The sequence below is a fragment of the Carcharodon carcharias genome, chromosome 12, assembly GCF_017639515.1.
Source record: "Carcharodon carcharias isolate sCarCar2 chromosome 12, sCarCar2.pri, whole genome shotgun sequence".
Classification (NCBI taxonomy): domain Eukaryota; kingdom Metazoa; phylum Chordata; class Chondrichthyes; order Lamniformes; family Lamnidae; genus Carcharodon; species Carcharodon carcharias.
In genome coordinates, this window is record NC_054478.1 from 109,351,359 (window position 1) to 109,372,362 (window position 21,004).

The following is a 21,004-nucleotide window of genomic DNA, read 5'->3' on the forward strand; positions in this document are numbered from 1 at the left end:
TGTACACCAAGGTCTAGCTCATTAAAGCAAGTGTCCCAACACTGACACATGGGGAAATCCATTACAAACCTTCCTCCAGCCTGAAAAACATCCTGTCACTCAGCCAATTCCATATCCATGGTGCTACTGTCCCTTGTATTCCATAAGCTTTGCTCACAAGTCTGTTGTGCGGCACTATATCAAATGCCTTTTGGAAGTCTATGTACACCACATTAGCAGTATTGCCCTCATCAACGCTCTCTGTTACTTCTTCAAAAAACTCCAGCAAGTTAAATGATTTTCCCTTAAGAAATCCACGGTGGATTTCCTTACTTAACCCTCATTTGTCCATGTGACTATTAATTTTGTCCCAAATTATTATTTCTAGAAATTTCCTCACCACCAAAGTTAAACTAACTGACCTGAAGTTGCTGGTCTTATCTTTACATGCTTTTTTGTCCAAGTTTGTAGTGTTTGCAATTCTCCAGTCTTCTGACACCAGTCCTGAGTCGAAGGAAGTCTGAAAAATTATGGCCAGTGCCTCCGCAATTTCCATTCTCACTTTCCTCAGTATGCCTGGATGCATCTCATCCTGTCCTGGGCCAGATTATTACGCTCGTCAGGTGGCACACGCTCAACCTGAACAAGTGATGACGTTGGGCAAGTGTCCCGATGTCATCGCTCATTTGTGCGATATTTCAGCTGGCAAGCGCGTGCCGGAATCAATAGCACGCCCACTGACAATTAAAAGGTCTACTAAGACCATTAAAGTCCCAATTAAATGTTATTTTTTTTTGTGCCCGTCCAAACTTATGGTTGGCAGGTTGGCGAAAGGCCAAGCAGCGTTGCACTTTTTAGGAAACCTCATCCACGGATGGGATGAGGTTTCCAACAGCAATTAACAATAAAATAAAAATTTTAACATTTCATTAAGAACATGTCCCTGCTCATGTGACAGAGCCATATGAGTGGGGACTTTTTTTTTACCATTTTGTTTTAATTCATTCATGGGATGTGGGCTTCGCTGGCTGAGCCAGCATTTTTGCCCATCCCTAATTACCCTTGAGAAGGTGGTGGTGAGCTGCCTTCTTGAACTGCTGTAGTCCATGTAGTATAGGTACACCCACATTGCTGTTAGGAAGGGAGGTTCAGGATTTTGACCCAGCGAAGTCAAGGAATGGCAATATATTTCCAAGTTAGGATGGTGAGTGATTTGGAGGGGAACTTCCACGTTTTCCCAACTATCTGCTGCCCTTGTCCTTCTAGATGGTAGTGGTCGTGGATTTGGAAGATGCTAAGGAGCCTTGGTGAATTCCTGCAGTGCATCTTGTGGACGGCACACACTGCTGCTACTGTGCTGGTAGAGAGAGTGAATGTTTGTGGAGATGGTGCCAATCAAGGGGGCTGCTTTGTCCTGGATGGTGTCAAGCCTCTTGAGTGTTGTGGGAACTGCACTAATCCAGGCAAATGGGGAGTATTCCATCACACTCCCGACTTGTAGATGGTGGATAGGCTTTGGGGAGTCAGGAGGTGAGTTACTTGTCGCACTATTCCTAGCCTCTGACTTGCTCTTGTAGCCACAGTATTTATCTGGCTAGTCCAGTTCAGTTTCTGGTCAATGGTCACCTCCAGGATGTTGATAGTAGGGGATGCAGTGATGGTAATGCCATTGAACATCAAGGTGCGATGGCTGGATTCTCTCTTGTTGGAGATGGTCATTGCCTGACACTTGTGAGGCACGAATGTTACTTGTCAGCCAAAGCCTGGATATTGTCCAGGTCTTGCTGCATTTGGACATGGACTGCTCCAGTATCTGAGAAGTCGCAAATGGTGCTGAACATTGTGCAATCATCAGCAAACATCCCCACTTCCAACCTTATGATGGAAGGAAGGTCATTAACGAAGCAGCTGAAGATGGTTGGGCCGAGAACACTACCCTGAGGAACTCCTGCAGCAATGTCCTGGAACTGAGATGACTGACCTCCAATAACCACAACCAACTTCCTTTGTGCTAGGTATGACTCCAACCAGCAAGGGGTTTTCCCCTGATTCCCTTTGACTCCAGTTTTGCTAGGGCTCCTTGGCCTCATTCAAATGCTGTCAAGGGCAGTTACTCTCACCTCACCTCAGGAGTTCAGCTCTTTTGTCCATGTTTGAACCAAGGCTGTAATGAGGTCAGGAGCTGAGTGACCCTGGCGGAACCCAACCTGGGCATCAGTGAGCAGGTTATTGCTAAGCAAGTGCCACTTGATAGCACTGTTGATGACCCCTTCCAATACTTTACTGATGATCGAGAGTAGACTGATCGGCTAGCAATTGGCCGGGTTGGATTTGCCCTGCTTTTTGTGTATAATTTTATCATTCTCTATTTTTCATTTTTTATATCTTCATCTCCCTGAGTCAGCTCTGTGCCTCAGGGAGCTTTCCCTGTGCACAAATGCGAGAACTTGCGCGCCTGTCCTCCTCCTCCTCCCCATGAGGACCCCCTCCCCCCCCAACCTCAACAACACAGGCAGTGCTGAGCGCTGCCGCATGTTTTTCACACTGGGCAAGCCTTAAATGGCCTGCCAGTGTGAAATCACGGTCCAGTCCCGATCATGGGCAGTGGTCGGCTTCCCGCCTGCCCTGCCGAGCCCACCCGATAAGGGCAAAATTCTGTCCCTGGTATCTTATCAACTTTAAGTACAGAAAGCCTATCCAATATCTCCTCCTTATCAATTTTAAACCCTCTTAGGGATGGATTTTCGTCCAAGGGACGGGTAGCAGGAGTCAGGAAAATTCCCGCCTCGGGAAAAAGTGCCCACAAAGGCATGATTTTCATTGTGGTGGACGGATGCAGGCTGTAGTCGGGCCAGCTGACCCAGGAAATAATTTGGAGACAGTGACAGGGGCTGCCGGGTGTGGAGGCAGGCTATTTAAAAGGCCCACTTCAGTGCTGTGGGACTTTGTCCCAATTATAATAAAAACAGAAAGGCCCTCACCTCTCACACCCCCTCACCCCCACACACTCCCCATGGCCCATCCATGCCATCTTATATCCCCAACCACTCTCAATTGTCCTCTCATGCAGTCTATGCCAAGCTATGGTACTTCCATGCCCATTCATCCACTATACACTGTATAGAACCAATGAACCCTATAGTGACAGTAGGATGTGTGAGAAAAAGCTTTTTAAAAAAGTCATTCGTCGATAATTTTCCAACTTCTTAACAGAAGTGTCAATCATCCTGACCCTTTGAAGTATTAATAACTAAAAGTGCAAGCACTTGAAACCGCTTTATCTCATGTAAACCAACATTGTGAATTTGACAGCGTAGAACAGAGAGCTAGAGCTGTTTATCAAGTAATATTTTCCTTGTGGCTCAGCTGTTTCAACAGGCTAATGAATTGCTGGGCTCTCAGCCAAGCCTCATTCGAGTACTAAAACACCAAATGTTTACTCCCGAGTCAGATGTGCAGAGTTATGAAATTCCCTGACTCCCCAAACCTGATTAAGGAGAAATTTCCCTGAATGGACAGATTTTCATTCTGGGACGGTGGGTGCTAACTGGAGCCAGGCCCGCTGCCCTGGAAACAATGTGGAGGCAGCCCGGGGCTGCTGAGTGCTGACACAGATTGGTTAAAAGGCCCGCCTTGGTACTCTGAGACTTTGTCCCAGTTATAATAAAAATGGTAAGGTCCACTTGCCCTCGCCCCTCACACTCCCTCACCCCCACACATTCCCTATGACCCATCCATGCCAATTCACACTAATTCATGTCCCCGCCCATCCCCATGACCTCTCATACCCTCCATGCTAATCTATTTCCTCCATCTATCCCAATGAGTCCTCATATCCTCCGTGCCAACCTATGTTCCTCTATCCACGCCCCATGGCCCTCATACCCTCCATGCCAACCTATGCCCCCACTCATCCCCATGGCCCTTTATATCCTCTATGCCACTGAGTGCCAACTTGCCAACCCATGACCCCCCACCCATCACACTTTGCCCTTACACCTTCCATATCAGCTGACCTCAGGACTCCTGCTGTGATGAAATAGAATAAAGTTCTAAGTGTCTATTGCAGACTTCACTATATTCAAAAAACACTGTCATTGATAAAAGCCATTCAAAACATTTAAGTCCCATCAACCACTTAATTCCTTCTAAAAAGAAACATTTGTATTCAAAGCCACACATCAAAGACAGCTAATCCCTGTATAAATACTTGAAGCTGTCAATTAAACTGTGATTTTACAGGCCCTGCACTGTGATACTGATAGATTATGGAATCAGTCAAGTCTCTGTCAAGTAGTCAAGCAACCTAACCTCTCCAAAGAACTCTGGTAGGATTCAGCCTTTTCCTCAAATGCATAAAGCCCATGAGTCGTGTTTCAGAAACCTGGGTGACGAAAATTGCTTCTGAGAGAAGGCTACTGCCTCCATGAACCACGAATGTGTAAAATACGTCTCGCCCTGTTCAACCCCCCCCAACCCCAGCAAAAATAGTGGGTGCCAAATACAGGGTACAGGACTTCCAGATTTGGTGCTCCAGTGCCACTCTGGCTAAGGCATGGAGCCCTTGCTTCTCCGAGAAAATTCAGGCTTTGGTGTCACATTTGACCCTGAGATGAACTTCTGACCTCATATTCATGCCACATCACTAAGACCACCTATTTCCACCTCCCTAAGAAATCGCTTGAGTTCGCTCCTGTGTCAGGTCCTCTGCTGCTGAAACCCTCATGCGTGCTTTAATTACCTCTAGACTTGACTATTCCAAAGCACACCTGGCTAGTCTCCCACATTCCACCCATTTTCACTCTTCAAATGCAACAAATAAAACAGATTAAAGTCACACATTCCGAAACACAGCAATAGATCTGCACGATTTGTACTGCCCTTCAATGATGACTTAAAACATCTTCTGGTCTGTGGAATCTACTTTTTGGAAATCTCCAGAGTTTTGTATGTTGGTACAACCATGAATGTCAGCTCACCCCCTGTTTCTAGCTGTATGTCTTCCAACACTCTATATTTGCAAGATCACCAATAAATACAGGTGAGGAAGACCATTCAGTCCGCCATAGCCTATCCATGCAGATAGACCCTACAACATGGCATCCAACTGTTGCTGAAATAATTTCAGGGTGTTTGCTTCCATTACTCAAACCAAAAGTTAATTACATGTATTGGCCACTCTTTGCATGAAGAAAACTTTCCTGACATCAGCTCTAAATTTGCCTCTCTACTTTGAACTTGTATCCTCTTGCTATTCTGTCATGGGAGAGAATTTTCTCCCCGTCGGGGGGTTGTCCGCGGGAGGGCACGGACCCAATTAGCGCCCCTGATTGGGTCCATGCCACCATTTTACGTGGGTGGGCCAATTGAGACCCACCCAGCGTGATGTGCGCCCAGAAGCGCTGTGCACTCCCTGTGCCTCAGGGAGATAAGTTTTAAGTTATAAAAATTTTAATAAAGAAAAAAAAATTTAAGACATATCCCCTCATGTGACAGTATCACATGAGCTGGGACATGTCAATGGACTTTAATGAAAAAATTTATTTAATTTATAAATCCATCATGAAACCTCAAACCGCCTGTGGATGGTTTCATGAAAAATGTGAAGGTCGCCTGGGCTCTTTGCCTGCCCGCCAACCTTAAGATTAGATGGGCAGCTTTCTCAATAGCCTTAATTAGTTAATTAATGGTATCAAGGACCTTTGTCAGTTCAGTGAGCGCGCAGCCGAGTCAGCTGTGTGCTTGCCAAACTGAAAATCTAAATAACGCGCAGTGACGTCGGGATATACGCCCGACATTACCGCGCATCATTTCATGCCTCAGCGAGCAGGCCTTGCCCCAGCTCATCGAGCTGAAAATTCTCCCCATGGTTTTAGGAAGAAAGAACTTGCATTTATTTAGCACCTTTCATGACCTCAGGACATCCCATGTCATTTTACAGCCAATGAAGATTTTTTTTTGAAATGTAATCACTGTTGTAAAGTGGTGTTTAGTTTGAAGTAGTGTTCAGGGTATCTATCTTTTCCATACTATTTAATATCTTTTTTTCACCTCAGTAACATCTGCCAGCTGCCTCCTTTCAAATCTGAAAAGTCAATTTTCCCTCATAACTCAGTCATCTGGCAATTGGGATCAGTCTCATGGCCATTGTCTAAACTTCCTCCAACATACGTTGAGAATCTCTCAGCCATTTTAACTTTTCATCACTCAGGGCAAAGTTGATAATCCTGGAGTTTTCAAACCTATTGAACTGAGACAGTAAAGTCTTTGAAAGAAATTATTGGTCTGCACAGATTTCTTTATGAAATTGGTTTTAACATTTTATAACCAGTGTGCCCAAGGATTTGTTACATTTCCAACTTGTTAGTCATGAAACAACTTGGTGAGCTGTTTTACAATTGAAAACATTTTACTAACAAAATAAAAAATTTTTCTCCAGAGGGCATCCATGCTTTCTGACAGTAATCAAATGACTCTGGATGGGATGGGTTGCTCGAGAAGGGCCAGGGCCATCATGGAGGGAGGAGGTCAGGAAGGGCGACACCATGGAGGGAGGAGGTCAGGAAGGGCGACACCATGGAGGGAGGAGGTCAGGAAGGGCGACACCATGGAGGGAGGAGGTGGGGAAGGGCCACACCATGGGGGGCTTAGGTTGGGAAGGGCCACACCATGGAGGGAGGAGGTCAGGAAGGGCCACACCATGGAGGGAGGGGGTCAAGAAGGGCCACACCATGGAGGGAGGGGATCAGGAAGGGCCACACCATGGAGGGAGGGGGTCAGGAAGGGCCACACCATGGAGGGAGGAGGTCAAGAAGGGTGACACCATGGAGGGAGGGGGTCAGGAAGGGCCACACCATGGAGGGAGAAGGTCGGGAAGGGACACACCATGGAGGGAGAAGGTTGGGAAGGGACACACCATGGAGATTAGAGGTTGGGAAAGGCCACGCCATCAAGGGAGGAGTTCAGAATGGGCCATACCATTGAGGGAGTACATCAGGAAGGAGGGCTGGGGAGCACGAATTGCGGACACTTGTGTGGCAGGAATGCCTTATGGAGGAACACCCCCATACCTGGCATAAACTTAACGCAGAGGCAGGTGCTTTACCTGGTCTACCTCATGCTCCAGCCAGGCTTGAAGAAAGCGCCCACCGTCACAACACTAAACAGAAACAGCAAAACCTTCACACGAGGCAAACAAGAAAGAAGGGACTAAGGAATATGGCCTACCGGGCCAATGCTTGCTGCTCTTCTGGAAGTGAGCCCGGGCCCCCCTAGAGCACGGCTCCCAGTGTTTTACACCTTGCGCAGCTCCCCCTCTCCATGGCCCTAGCGTGGATGTCACTGCAGTCTAAAAGAATAGGCATTCCTCCAATTTGAAATCAATGTTTCATTGGGCACACAAGGCTAGTTTACACCATGAGATTGATATTAATTGGCTGATGGATGAATGATCACAGAGAATTATTTATTGTTTCATTTACTTGTTTTGGATGGTTGTGCAGGCATAAGGTGCTGGATGTATTAATTAAAGAATACCTTCAAAGGCAAGTAATTTCTCATCTGGCTTCCTGACAGCTGTTGGGAGAGAAGGGTATGAAGTTAATAGGATTAATCTGTCAAGTTGGTAGTTTCTATTATATTTCAGTGGCGACATTTAGTGAAGAATGTTCATGCTGATGCAAGAAAGGAACTGGAACCCAGTTATGTCTCATTTTCACATTGCTTTCAGTCTCTTCCTCTAACTTTCTCAACTTATTTGGTAATGCTATGCAAGCTGTCTAGCCACCCTAAGAATTTCAAAATAGTAAATTAGAAAAGAAGGGAAACAGTTTCCTAAGGCCACCAAGATTAGTGACACCATAAACATATTGGGATGATTTCCCCTTTTCCCTATTCCTATCAGAAATAACAAAATCCTTTTTAAAATGGTAGACTGTGGTGTTGCCCAAGGGTCATTGCACAGTCTATTGCTTTTTTAGTCGATGATGCCAAACTTGGAGGAGTGGCAAACAATGAGGATGATACTAATTGACTACAACAGCACGTAGGCTAACAGAATGGGCAGACAATTAGCACATGGAATTTACTACAGAGAAGTGTGTGGTGATGCATTCTGGCGGAAGTGACAGGGAGAAGCCATATAGACTTAATGGCACAATTCTAAAGAGTGTACAGAAACAGAGGGACCTGGGAGTGCATGTGCATAGATCTTTGAAGGTGGCAGGACATGTTGAGAGAATGGTTAGCAAAGCATATGGTATTTTCGGATTCATAAAGAGAGGTATTGAGTACAAAATCAGGGAAGTTATGTTGAACCTTTTTAAAGCTCTGGGAGGCTTCAATTAGAGTAATTGTGTCCACACTTTAGGGATGATGTGTGGGCCCTGGTGAGGGTGCAGAGGAGATTTACCAGAATGGTGCCAAGGATGCGGGATTTTAGCTACTAAGTTAATTTGGAGAAGCTGGGGTTGTTCTCTTTGGTGCAAAGGAATTGAGGGGAGATTTGATAGAGGTGTATATGATTACGGTAAGTTTGGATAAGGTGGACAAGGATAAACTGTTTCAATTAGCTGATGGTACAAGAACTAAGGGATGCAGATTTAAGGTTTCAAGCAAGAGATGCAGAGGGAATGTGAGGAAGAACTTTTTACACAGCATGTGGTAATGACCTGGAACTTGCTGCCCACAGGGCTGGTAGAAACAGAGATGATCAATGATTTCACAAGAAATTTGGATAGGCGCCTGAAGGAAATAAAGTTGCAGGGCTATAAGGATAGAGTGGGAGTGACTGGGTTGCTCCATGGAGTGCCAGCATGGACTCAATGAGCCAAATGGTCTCCTTCTTATGTCATAAATGACCCAATAAGCAGAATTTTATGCTTGCCATTCAGACAACTGTCCCTCCCTTAAAAATCCAATTTTTCTCAAACTCGAATTTTTCACTGCCTGTACAACAGTTTGGTTGGCGGGCAGGCAAAAAGGCGGGTCCGATTGTGGGCAGCAGTCAGTTTTGCGACCACTCCCAGGCCCGCCTGCCAAGCCGCCCATCGAGGGCAAAATTCTGCCCATGGAGAAGCACTTTCAGGGAGGTTTGACAGGAAGGAGTCACAGGGAGCGGCAGCCTTCAGGATAGCGCACTCCAGTGGAGGCTCCTCAAGTGAGGAGGGAAGAAGGAGGTGGTTTATTACAATGTTTTTAAAATGCCTGCAGCCTCAAGCTTACTACTTGTTTCAGTTTCTCTGTAACCACACCCATAGGCCTGACTAACAGCACACAGCACAATGAGCAGTCAACAAACACAAGCAATCAAACACTGAACAATACAACATGCACGTATACTCAGCATCCCCTCTCTGTGCTGCTGTTCTGGCTTTTCTTAAGAGTCAACAGCCTCTCAATAGAGGAAGCCACGCGAAGACCAGAGTGTGATCGCAGTGCTCATGGCCTGGAGAAACTTCTCCACTGAGTGCGCATACCTTCTGGAAGCTCCACCAGATCTTCACAAACTTCCTGTTGCACATTGAACCTCTGTCACCTCATGGATGATTCCAGAGGCTCACTGTCTGCCTCGAGCTCAGCATCTGCCTGGTCTCCCATTCCTCTCCGATTGTCAGAGGCCTGGACTATTACAGCCTCCGACAGCTGGTCGGGCACTTGTGTGGTACTCATATCATTTGGTGCTACTGTGCCAGCTGATGTGCACATACCCACTGAGCTGCAATTATCTGAGCTGGTGGAAGGTGCAGAGCAAGGGTGGGATGGTGCACCCTCTGAGGTCAATTTCTCTTCCTCAGAGGTCAGTGCCAGAACCTCAGGGCTGGTGGCTGCTGGGGCGAATGGCTGACCTGTTGAAGACAGCACAGGGATGAGTAGCGCTCAACACTGCAGATGAATATTTTGCAGATATCATTGCATCTCTGATGGATCAATTCCACCATTGACACCTCTCACAAAGATGTTCATTTCTAGTCATTACCACACACATACACACACACCCCTTCCGCTGTTCCAGACATAGTCCTTTGCCCTCCCAGGGCTGATAATTATTCCCTCACCAACCTGGACCTAGCTCTGGTTTCTCCTCGTCCAACAGATTTGCTCCCCTCCAGGATTTCCACCTCCATCTTTTTCAGCACTGCCACATGTGGTCCTCGTCCTCCCTTGCACATTGTAGGCCATCTTCTCCTGTGAAGACAATAGGATAATTCTGAGTTCTATTTCCTGAGGAATGAAAAACTCAGGTTGGTTCCCACAAGTTCTGATGCTTCTTTCCTCTGGGTCACATTGCACATCCCTTACCACTTAACCTTTCCCACCGACACATCCCAGACCTTGAAAGCCTGGCAGCATACGAATGTTCTTTGAATTGTCATTGTGGGTGTGTGGTGACCACTCATCCATTCTCCTGGCTCACACCTCACACACAAACACATGCATCCCTCCCATAGGTGTGCACCCACTTTGAGAGTTTAGGATGCTCACTCCTAAGTGAGGAAAAGGGTTGTTTAGACTTTTGCAGCACTGCAGCTAGTTCCTACAGATGACCTCATGGCTGCTGACTTCCTCTGCGACCTCTGTCTAGGCTGGCTTGGTCATGTGGCTATATCTCTTCCCATCCAGCAATGCAAAAAGCCTCCTGCCATTCAGTCACAGCCTGGAGGAGGGCAGGCAGGGAGTCATCACTGAACTATGGAGTCGCTGTTGCCCATGCCTCTATCGTTGCTACAGGGAAGTGGACATATGGACTTTTCACTAGCTGTACCAATGGCTGAGGAAGGTGGGTGAACAACAGTCATAGTTAGTACCTCAGGAGGACTCGGGCTGTCAAGGATGGCAGTGACCCCTCTGTCCTCCTGATGATAGCTGGTCCCTGGTCACTATACACTGCCTTCACTGCCTTATTCCCCAGCCTGGGCCTCTGGTTTTCTGGCCATTTAACAACAATTTAGTGGTTAATTGGCCACCCTGTGTATAATTGCATTGGGACCACAGGACTGGGTGGAAATCCTCCTGCTTCCCCTGCAATGTCACCACCCTGCCTAGCATAAAATTCCCCCCATTACTCTAAAATAAAGCATTTTGAATTCACTAAAAATAGCATGTAGAGGAATCTTCCTACTGTGGTTGTTAATACACTGTGACCAGAGGAAAGCTTTTCCTGAAAGCCCGCTTTTCTAAACACTAAAAGGTCATTTTTTTCACTTATTTTGTGTCCTATTACATGAAGCTGTTAGTTATTGAGGTAACTTGGGTTTCCAATGAAGGAACCCTCAGGCAAAGCTATAATCCCACTCTTTATAATAAAAGCAAAATACTGCAGCTGCTGGAAATCTAGAACAAAAACAAAAATACCTGGAGAAACTCAGCAGATCTGACAGCATCTGTGGAGAGGAACACAGTTAACGTTTCAAGTCTGTATGTCATAACATCAACTTATTCCTCTCCGCAGATGCTGCCAATCCCACTCTCTCCCTGGCTTTGGACTTGGCTAATTATGGCAACACTGCCTCTAACTAATGACTTACATGAAGGAGAGTAACATCTCCTCTGGCTGATAGGGTGAGAAGAAATAGAATGGGAGGAGGCTTGCGTGGAGCACAGACCAGTTGGGCTGGTGGCGGTTTCTGTGCAATAAGTTCTGCATAAAACACTAAGAAGTAAACTATAGAAGAGCAAATGGCAAATAGTCTGGCAGTAGTCTTGTTTTTTTGAACCAGTGTATCTACATTACTTTTTCCTTCAACTGATAATCCCAATGTACCTGATAAGCGGGATTATCTCATACAAGATTGAATGGTCAGGATCTTCCTCAGTTTTGTTGCTCAATTTTGGGTGGGACATGTGTGGAAGGTCAATACGGAACCATTACACCAGCTCACCACCATTGGCACTACTCCCTGGACTTGCCACTGGAAGTGACGACAGACATTGTATCCATCCAACAAAGTAAGGACACAACCATTCAAGGTAGGCGGTAGTGATAGTAGCATCTTATCTCTAATTCTGCCATCATTATCACTATTAATACTGGATGCAGGTAACTCCAGCATGTTAGGACTTTTGTGCATTGCTGAAGACAGAAGGTAATTTAAGTATGGAATCGGTCATGGCATGATCCATTTACCTCATGCCCCATACTTTCCCCTCTGCCCCAAAAATGGGCAGAAAGGCTACCACTGAAGAAAATCAGGGCTACCATCTCTGGGTGCAGTGAAAACACCTGCACAAGATATAAATGCTGAATGTTTCAGTAAAATCCTCTGAGTTGCAATACACTTTTAAGAAGCAGTGTAAGCTTCACCCACTCAGGTATTTTAGTACGTTAATTGTTCAGACATTAGTAAGTAATAGGCGTTTGCAGTATTGAATAGATAATGAGTTGGATTGATTTTATTACAGTTGCAAGAACATCAAGCACCTAGGGATGATTCTGTTTATTCCCATTTAATTCATGCAAATTAGGGTTTAGTCAGAATATTTCACAGAATTTTTAGTTTAATGTGAATTGTATGGAGTCAACTGTTAAGCTGCATCTTATAACTCTGATAGTGCATTGGGGTGAGATAATAAAATATTTGTAACTGTAAACCAACAGTGTGCCCCTTCTGTACATTGCCATCTTGCGATTACAAAAATGTAACAACCGAGAAGCAGGAGTCGATCATTCAGCCCATCAAGCCTGCTTCACTATTCAATAAAATCATGGCTGGTCTGATCGTGGCCTTAACTCCATTTACCTGCTATCCTCCATAATCCTTAAGACTCCCTTGTGGATAAAAAATTTGTTTGTCTAAATCAGCCTTGAATATATTCAATGACCTAGCCTCCACTGCTCTCTGGGGAAGAGTATTCCAAGGACTAACGACCCTTTGAGACTAGAAATTCCTCCTCATCACCGTCTTAAATGGGAGACTCCTTATTTTTAAACTTTGCTCCCTTGTTCAAGATTTCCCCACATGAAAGAAATCATCGTCTCAGCATCTACCCTGGCAAGCCCCCTTAGAATCTTATATGTTTCAATAAGATCCCCCCTCATTCTTCTAAACTCCAGTGAGTATAGGTTCAAACTGCTCAACCTTTCTTCATAAAACAATGCCTTCATCCCAGGAGTCAGCCTAGTAGCGAATCTTCTCTGAACTGCCTCCAATGCAAGTATATCCCTCCTTAAGTAAGGATACTAAAACTGCTTTAGGTGCGGTCTCACCAATGCCCTATACAGTTGTAGCAAGTCTACCCCACTTTTATACTCTATCCTTGTTGCAATGAGGCTAACATTACATTTACCTTCCTAATCACTTTCTGTATCTACATGCTAACTTTTTGTGATTCATGTAAAGACACCCAGATCCCTCTGTACTGCAGCATTCTGCCAAAGGGCCAGACATTGACATGGTTTATTCAAAGCCACATCTGTAACTGAATAGTAACTGAAAGCTTACAAATTTTTATTGAACTTAGGTGCTTAGTACAGAATCAAGGACAACTTTACAGTACGTTGTGTTGTTCAGTAATAATTTGTATTTTCACAGGAACAGCGTAATGATAAATAAATAATAAGGTATCAATGCCTACTAGTACAGAATTTGAGCAGATTGGATTCAGCCAGTGAACACTACCCACCACCACCACCAACCCCCCACACCACCCCCCCCAACCCTCCCATGTGTCTAGCACCTCTATCTTTGCACACGTTCCACCAGCTGGCCCAGAGAGATGCAGAAAACTACTGACTTGGGGTTTCTCTTCACCTATCCAGGAAAAGGCGACTTGATTGGCTCTGACTTTTTGGCAAAGGACCAGGTGATTAAGACCAATGCAAATGTGAAGGCTCTGACCTACTGTGACCTGCAATATATCATCCTGAAGGGTCTGAGGGAAGTACTGGAACTGTATCCTGAATATGCGCAGAAATTCATTGACGATATTCAGCACGACTTGACCTACAACCTGCGAGAAGGGAATGACACTGATGTAAGTTCATGCCTTCAAATAATCGAAAGTAAACTATTGAATGTGTTTCTAACTTATAAGTCCACAACTGATAAAATATATCTAGTACAAACTCCTAAGCTTCCCCATGGCTTAGTGGTAAATGCAATTTGTGCGGTACACACTCCAGTTTGTGGAAAGATAGTTGATGACAGCTGAGATAAGTTTTGGGGTGATACAATTGACCTCAACACATTTGGGCTAAGGGGAAAGAAAATAGAAAAACTTGGACTTAAAATGCACCTTTCATGAGCTCAAGACATCCCAAAGCACTTTGTAGCCAACGACATACTTTTGAAGTATAACTACTTTGTAATGTAGGGAACGTTAGGAGGGGAAGACATCAGCCAGAGAGAGTATTCCTGATTACTAACTAAAAAACCCTGCTGCAAATGAACACATGGGGCTGAATTTACTGTTGGCGACAGAGGTCTCAACTGCTGGCAGGAGAACCTTCAGGAATATGCATCGCCTCCACTGGGGAAGGTCTGCAGGAATTAAGTGCTCATCAGCCATTTAACTGGCTAGTGTCGGGCCTTCCCCAAGATTTAGGATGCCAGAGGAAAGGCTCCTGACTCCCCGAGAGCTGCTGGCCAATCAGAGGCCATGGCTTGCTTGATGTGGGTGCGCCAGCAGGAGCAGTGACTGCTGCCAGGAATACACTCACTAGAGGCCAAGGATCAATGAGGGACCCAGGCCACAGGGTAGTATGGGTGAGCTGGGGGTCACAGGGAAGGGGTCACTGGCTGGGTGGAGTGGGAGGGGTCAGAAGAAAGGGCAGGGGTTTTGGCTCTCAGCAGCACCCCCTTCCCGATGCTGGGCCCCTTGATCAGGCTTTGAGTGCCTTTGAAGTTGGGACCCCCCTCAGGAGCCCATAACGAAATGCGACAGGGTTTGCTTATCATGCTCCCTGCAATGGCAATTTCCCCTTTCAACCAGAGGTGGCGGGATGAGGCCCTTAAGTGTGGATTAGTTTTCCACTTAATGGCCTCAGGTAGCATCCAGGCAGGAAGGCCATCCACATGCCTTCCTGCCTTGGATTTAATCAGGCAGAGGCACAAAGACAGTGGGTGCCCCACCCCGCACCCTCCTGCCCAATTAAATGCTCCCAGCCTCCCAGCCCGCCAGCTGGTGGTGGCGGTGGTAGTGGCGGTGGCGTGGATACTGATTGAGGACTGGAACAAGCTCAGCAGTAGTGCCCCCTGCAATTATATAGCCTGTCATGACTCTGTCCATTTACCTGCAAAAGTGGATCTGTTGCTTGTTGAATCACACCTGGTGTTATCCTGTGCTCTGGGACTCCCATCCTAAATCACGTTTCCTCTCCACCTCTCTTTCCACTTTACAAACCTGGTCAAAACCTCTCTCTTCAGCCATACTTTCAATCACCAGGTCTAATCTCTCTCTTCCTGCATCAGCATCCATTTCCTTACACCCATCTGAGGAATACCTTGGGTTGCTTCTTTATGTCAAAACAAATCAAGGTGCTGTTGAGTCGGTGCCTGCAAGAGAGGAGGGAAGAAGATTGGAGGGATGAAAATTAAAGATAGAAATCATTTAGTGCAGGCGTAGAAAGCATGAGGACCACAACATGAGGCTAGCCCTATTCATTATTGACAGTGCAGCATGAAATGTATAATAGGGGTGATATTTTATAATCGTGGTAAAACCAGCCAGGACATTTATGAAGGATTTAATTGTGATTGGTCTGGGAGATTGAAGGAAACTGAATTTAGAAACATATGATTGTGCAGTGCTAGGGCTTTTACTGTTGGGAGTTGAAAGGTATTTCTGCTTCAAATGAGATCTGACAGACTGTTTCTAATAATAACCAGCACAGCCTAAAATAACACCAGCTTGTCCTGGAGCTTTGCAAGTCTCTCAGGGACTTTGGCTGTGAGACTAGAACTAAAAATAGCAGCATGCACTCTCCCTCCTCCCTAGACTCATCAATAATACAGACAGGGCAGGCTTCTCTGCACATGCTGATACAATTGTTTCAAGAGCGTGGAAGGGGAAAAAATTGATTTGCAGATTTCTGTAATTACCTCCCAGATGATATGTTGCAGCAGAAAAATGAGAAAGACAGTTTCAATAATTCAACAAAATCCTCCTTTTTGCAGACTGCCGGAAAGAGTCAAGGCTGCACATACATTGAAGACTGCTCATTTGTGCATGCAAGCTTTTTAAAAAAAATTTGTTTCTGGCTAGCTTTTCTGAGTTCCCGAAGGGATTGCTACCCTTGCTAAAAATAGCAACTGGAAGACTGAATGAGTCCACGTTTATGAATTATGGAGAGCGAGATTTAAAAATATTTGGCAGGTTGATAGTGAGAAGCCTCCATATTACTCTCGTGACACAGCATTCACCTCCACCAGAAATTTCTGAAAGAGGAAACATGTATTTCCCAAAAATATGATTGGGAGATGCCCATTTGTATTTTATTCTTGTGGTTAAAACGTAATTTTGTTAACCTCTTGAAATGATTGTATCTTTCCATTGCACACAAAGATTGGCTAACATCACAAAAAAGACTGGATTGTCTTACACATGTCCCAGCTTAAAGCTGCTTTGCTTTTTATTTATTTATATCTCTTGGGTGATTTTTTTGTGTTCATCAGCGTAAGACATATCATTGCTGAGGGAAGGGACCATATTCTTCCTTCTTAAATCCAAGGAATTAGCATCAAATTTTCTCATCAGGTAAGGTATAGCACACATCAAATTTGCAATCTATTCTGGCACAAGAGTATGTCTGAACCTCAAGTTTTTCAGTCAGGTGGATTATTTTGGCCTAGAAATTTGTTCACAATGTAAAAATCTTATTGGCATAAGGTGGGTGCTTAAGTATCCAATTTGGCAGATGGTCTGCATGCAATGATTCTCTCACTGGGAATGCACTGCCCACCTTACTGGATTGGGCTTCTCTGTAGGCATCCAAGTCATGCGCCAGAAACATTTAAAATGTTCATTCTAAAATTCGTACCCTCTTCTAAAATTGATCTGCTTCAGTGCCTGGCTGACCATGTGATAAAGTCATCCAGAAAATAGTGCCAACAGGCAACAAGGACCCGATTGGAGTTCTATTTAAATTGCTAATCCTCAACACACAAAGGGGAGCAGCAGAGAAGACATGAGCAGTTGGGAGAAGTTGGAAAAGGAGGGCATTGATCAAGCAGAGGCCATTCTCACAGTGGGATTGCTCCTCATATCTCAGTTTTATTGAGGAGCAATTTCCCCTGTGCCATTTTTTTATTCATTCATGGGATGTGGGTGTCACTGGCTAAGCCAGCCTTTACTGTCCATCCCTAATTACCCTTGAGAAGGTGGTGGTGAGCTGCCTTCCTGAACCGCTGCAGCCCATGTGGTTTAGATACAATGCAGTTAGGGAGGGAGTTCCAAGATTTTGACCCAGCAACAGTGAACCAGGATTTTGACCCAGCGACAGTGAAGGAATGGCGATATATTTCCAAGTCTGGATGGTGTGTGACTTGGGGGAGAAAATTCCATGTGGCAGTGAATCCATGTATCTGCTGCCTTTGTCCTTCTAGATGGTAGCATTCATGGGTTTGGAAGGTGCTGTCTAAGGAGGCTTGGTGAGTTCCTGCAGTGCATCTTGAGATGGTGCAAGCTGCTGCTGCTATGCGTCGATGGTGGAGGGAGTGAATGTTTGTGGATGGGTTGCCAATTAAGCGGGCTGCTTTGTGCTGGATGGTGTCAAGTTTCTAGAGTGTTGTTGGAGCTGCATTCATCCAGGCAAGTGGAGAGTATTCCATCACACTCCTGACTTGTGTCTTGTAGATGGTGGACAGGCTTTGGGGAGTCAGGATGTGAGTTACTCACAGCAGGATTCCTAGCCTCTGACCTGCTCTTGTAGCCACAGTATTTATATGACTAGTCCAGTTCAGTTTCTGGTCAATGGTAATCCTGAGGATGTTGATAGTGGGGGATTCAGCCATGGTAATGCAATTGAAGGCAAGGTTTGATTCTCTCTTGTTGGAAATGGTCATTGCCTGGCACTTGTGTGGCACAAATGTTGCTTGCTACTTGTCAGCCCAAGCCTGGATATTGCCCAGGTCTTGTTACATATGGACATTGACTGCCTCAGTATCTGAGGAGTCGCAAATGGTGCTGAACATTGTGCAAGCATCAGCGAACATCCCCACTTCTGACCTTATGAAGCAGCTGACGATGGTTGGGCCTAGGACACTACCTTGAGGAACTCCTGCTGTGATGTCCTAGAACTGAGATGATTGACCTCCAACAACCACAACTATCTTTCTTGGTGCTAGGTATGATTCCAACCAGCAGAGAATTTTCCCCCGATTCCCATTGAGTCCAGTTTTGCAAGAGCACCTTGATGCCACACTCGGTTAAATGCTGCCTTAATGTCAAGGGCAGTCACTCTCACTTCACCTCTGGAGTTCAGCTCTATCGTCCATGTTTGAACCAAGATTGTAAAGAGATCAGGAGCTGAGTGGCCCTTGCGGAATCCAAACTGAGCATCAGTGAGCAGGTTATTGCTAAGCAAGTGCTGCTTGATAGCAGTCGTGTTGATGACCCCTTCCATCACTTTACTGATGATGGAGAGTGGACTGATGGGGGTGGTAATTGGCCAGGTTGGATTTGCCCTGCTTTTTGCGGACAGGACATACCTGGGCATTTTTCAACATCGCTGGGTAGATGCCAATGTTGTAACTATACTGGAACAGCTTGGCTTGGGGCACGGCAAGTTCTGAATCACAAGTCTTCAGTACTATTGCTGGAATATTTTCATGGCCCATAGCCTTTGCAGTATCCAGTGCCTTCAGCCATTTCTTAATATCATGTGGAATGGATCGAATTGGCTGAAGAGTGTTGCAAATGCCTTAGCCTTCCCTTTTGCACTGATGTGCTGGGCTCCCCCATCATGGGGATATTTGTGAAGCCTCCTCCCTTAAGTTGTTTAATGGTCCACCATCATTCATGACAGGATGTGGCAGGACTGCAGAGCTTAGACCTGATCGGTTAGTTGTTGAATCACTTAGCTCTGTCTATCACTTGCTGCTTTTGCTGTTTGTCATGCAAGTAGTCATGTGTTGTAGCTTGAGCAAGTTGACACCTAATTTTTAGGTATGCATGGTGCTGCTCCTGGAATGCCCTCCTACACTCTTCATTGAACTAGGGTTGATCTCCTGGCTTGGTGATAATAGTAGAGTTGGGGGATATGCAAGGCCATGAGGTTACAGAGTGGTTGAGTATAATTCTGCTGCTACTGATGACCCACAGCACCTCATGGTTGCCCAATCTTGAGTGGCTAGATCTGTTCAAAATCTATCCCATAGCACGGTGGTAGTGCCCCACAGCACGATGGGTGGGGGGGGTGGGGGGTATCCTCAATCTGAAGACGGGACTTCGTCTCCACCGTCCAAAAGGACTGTGCTGAATTCACTCCTGCCGATACAGTCATGGACAGATGCATCTGCGGCAGGCAGGTTGGTAAGGATGACCAGCTATTTCCTTTAGCCTCAGCCAGCTTGGTCAATAGTAGTGCTACTGAGCCACTCTTGATGATGGACATTTGAGTTCCCCACCTAGAGTATATTCTTGCCATCCTCAGCACTTCCTCCGAATGGTGTTCAACATGGAAGAGTACTGATTCATCAGCTGAGTGGGTGCAGGATGTGGTGATCAGCAGGGGGTTTCCTTGCTCGTGTTTGACCTGATGCCATGAGACTTCATGGGGTCCAGAGTCGATGTTGATGATTCCCAGAGCAACTCACTCCTTACTGTATACCACTGTGCTGCCACTGTCCTCCATTGGGTCAGGACATTGTCTGAAAGGTATGTTTCCATAAGTATGTGAGCCCCCAGATATTGGGGAGGAGGACTTTGCAGGGTCAACAGGGCTGAGTTTGCTGTTGCCAATGCCAGGTGGTTTGTCCAGTTCCATTCCTTTTAGACAGAGGCAGTTAAGAGTCAACCTTGCTGTGGGTCTGGAGTCACACGTAGGCCAGACCAGGTAAGCATTAGTGAACAAGGTGGGTTTTTACAACAATCGACTCATGGTCATCATTTTTTCAATTATTATTGAATTCAAATTCCACAATCTGCCATGGCAGAATTTGAACTCCAGTCCCAGAGCATTACCCTGGGTTTCTGGATTACTAGTCCAGCAACAATACCACCATGCCACCAGCTCCCCAATCAATTTTTTTTGCCAAAAGAGGCTGTCACTAAGCTACTTCACCTGTTGCATCTGCAGCCACAGCTGGAGCCTCAAACATGGACAGCACTGGGATCCTTCCAAGCTGCAGTTAGTGATACGAGTGACATCTCTAAGATTGCTGCACAGGATTATATCAGGAACACTTCTGAGGGTATAAGAAGAGCACAGGCATCACTTTCCCAATGAACAGAGAACAGGAGATGAGAATACTAGGCCTTACCCACATTGCATTCTTCTCCAGGGTGTAAGCTACCATTGACTACCCCACGTTGCTTCATATACTACCGCTCTTCATGCCGGTATTTTTCTTAATGGAAAGAGATTTCACTCCCTGAAAGTACAGTTTATAGATAGTGCATCATCCTAGTCTCTGCCCATTAACCAGGCAGCTTTATTAGCTCATTTATTCTGTGCTGGTCTTCTGTACCACCTTTCTTCAATCAAAGCAGTCAAGTTACAATCTAGCTCATTGCAACAAGGAATGTCCTCTCCCCAGATGGCACATGACATCAAAGAGCTCTTCATATGAACCATCCTTAACTCAAAATCATCAACAGTTAACACATTCCTTATCACCATCATCCTTTATACCATCATCTGATTGTTTTCTTTCAGTCCAACCTTATGGGTCTTGCTTCAATCAATAACAAATCCAGAAAAAATGCACCAACAATTCTATTCCATATGTGTACAGCACTTAACAGGAAGAATTGAAGATCGCCATAGAGCCAATCCTTTAGTGCCTGCCTTTTGTACTCATTTATCTACTTTAGTGCTCCTCCAAGGTGTATTCTCAGATAATCATGTTCATGTTAAAGCCCAACACAA

The 21,004-nt window shown here is 45.5% G+C and overlaps 1 protein-coding gene across 1 annotated transcript in view; it reads left to right on the forward strand.

Moving 5' to 3' along the window:
- The window catches only part of kcnh3 (potassium voltage-gated channel, subfamily H (eag-related), member 3), an 856,837-nt gene that overhangs the window by 724,362 nt on the left and 111,471 nt on the right, over nucleotides 1-21,004 (forward strand). The window contains exon 12 of the mRNA XM_041200258.1: nucleotides 13,736-13,950. Coding sequence (XP_041056192.1) covers nucleotides 13,736-13,950 — 215 coding nt within the window. The remainder of the gene's footprint in view (nucleotides 1-13,735; nucleotides 13,951-21,004) is intronic.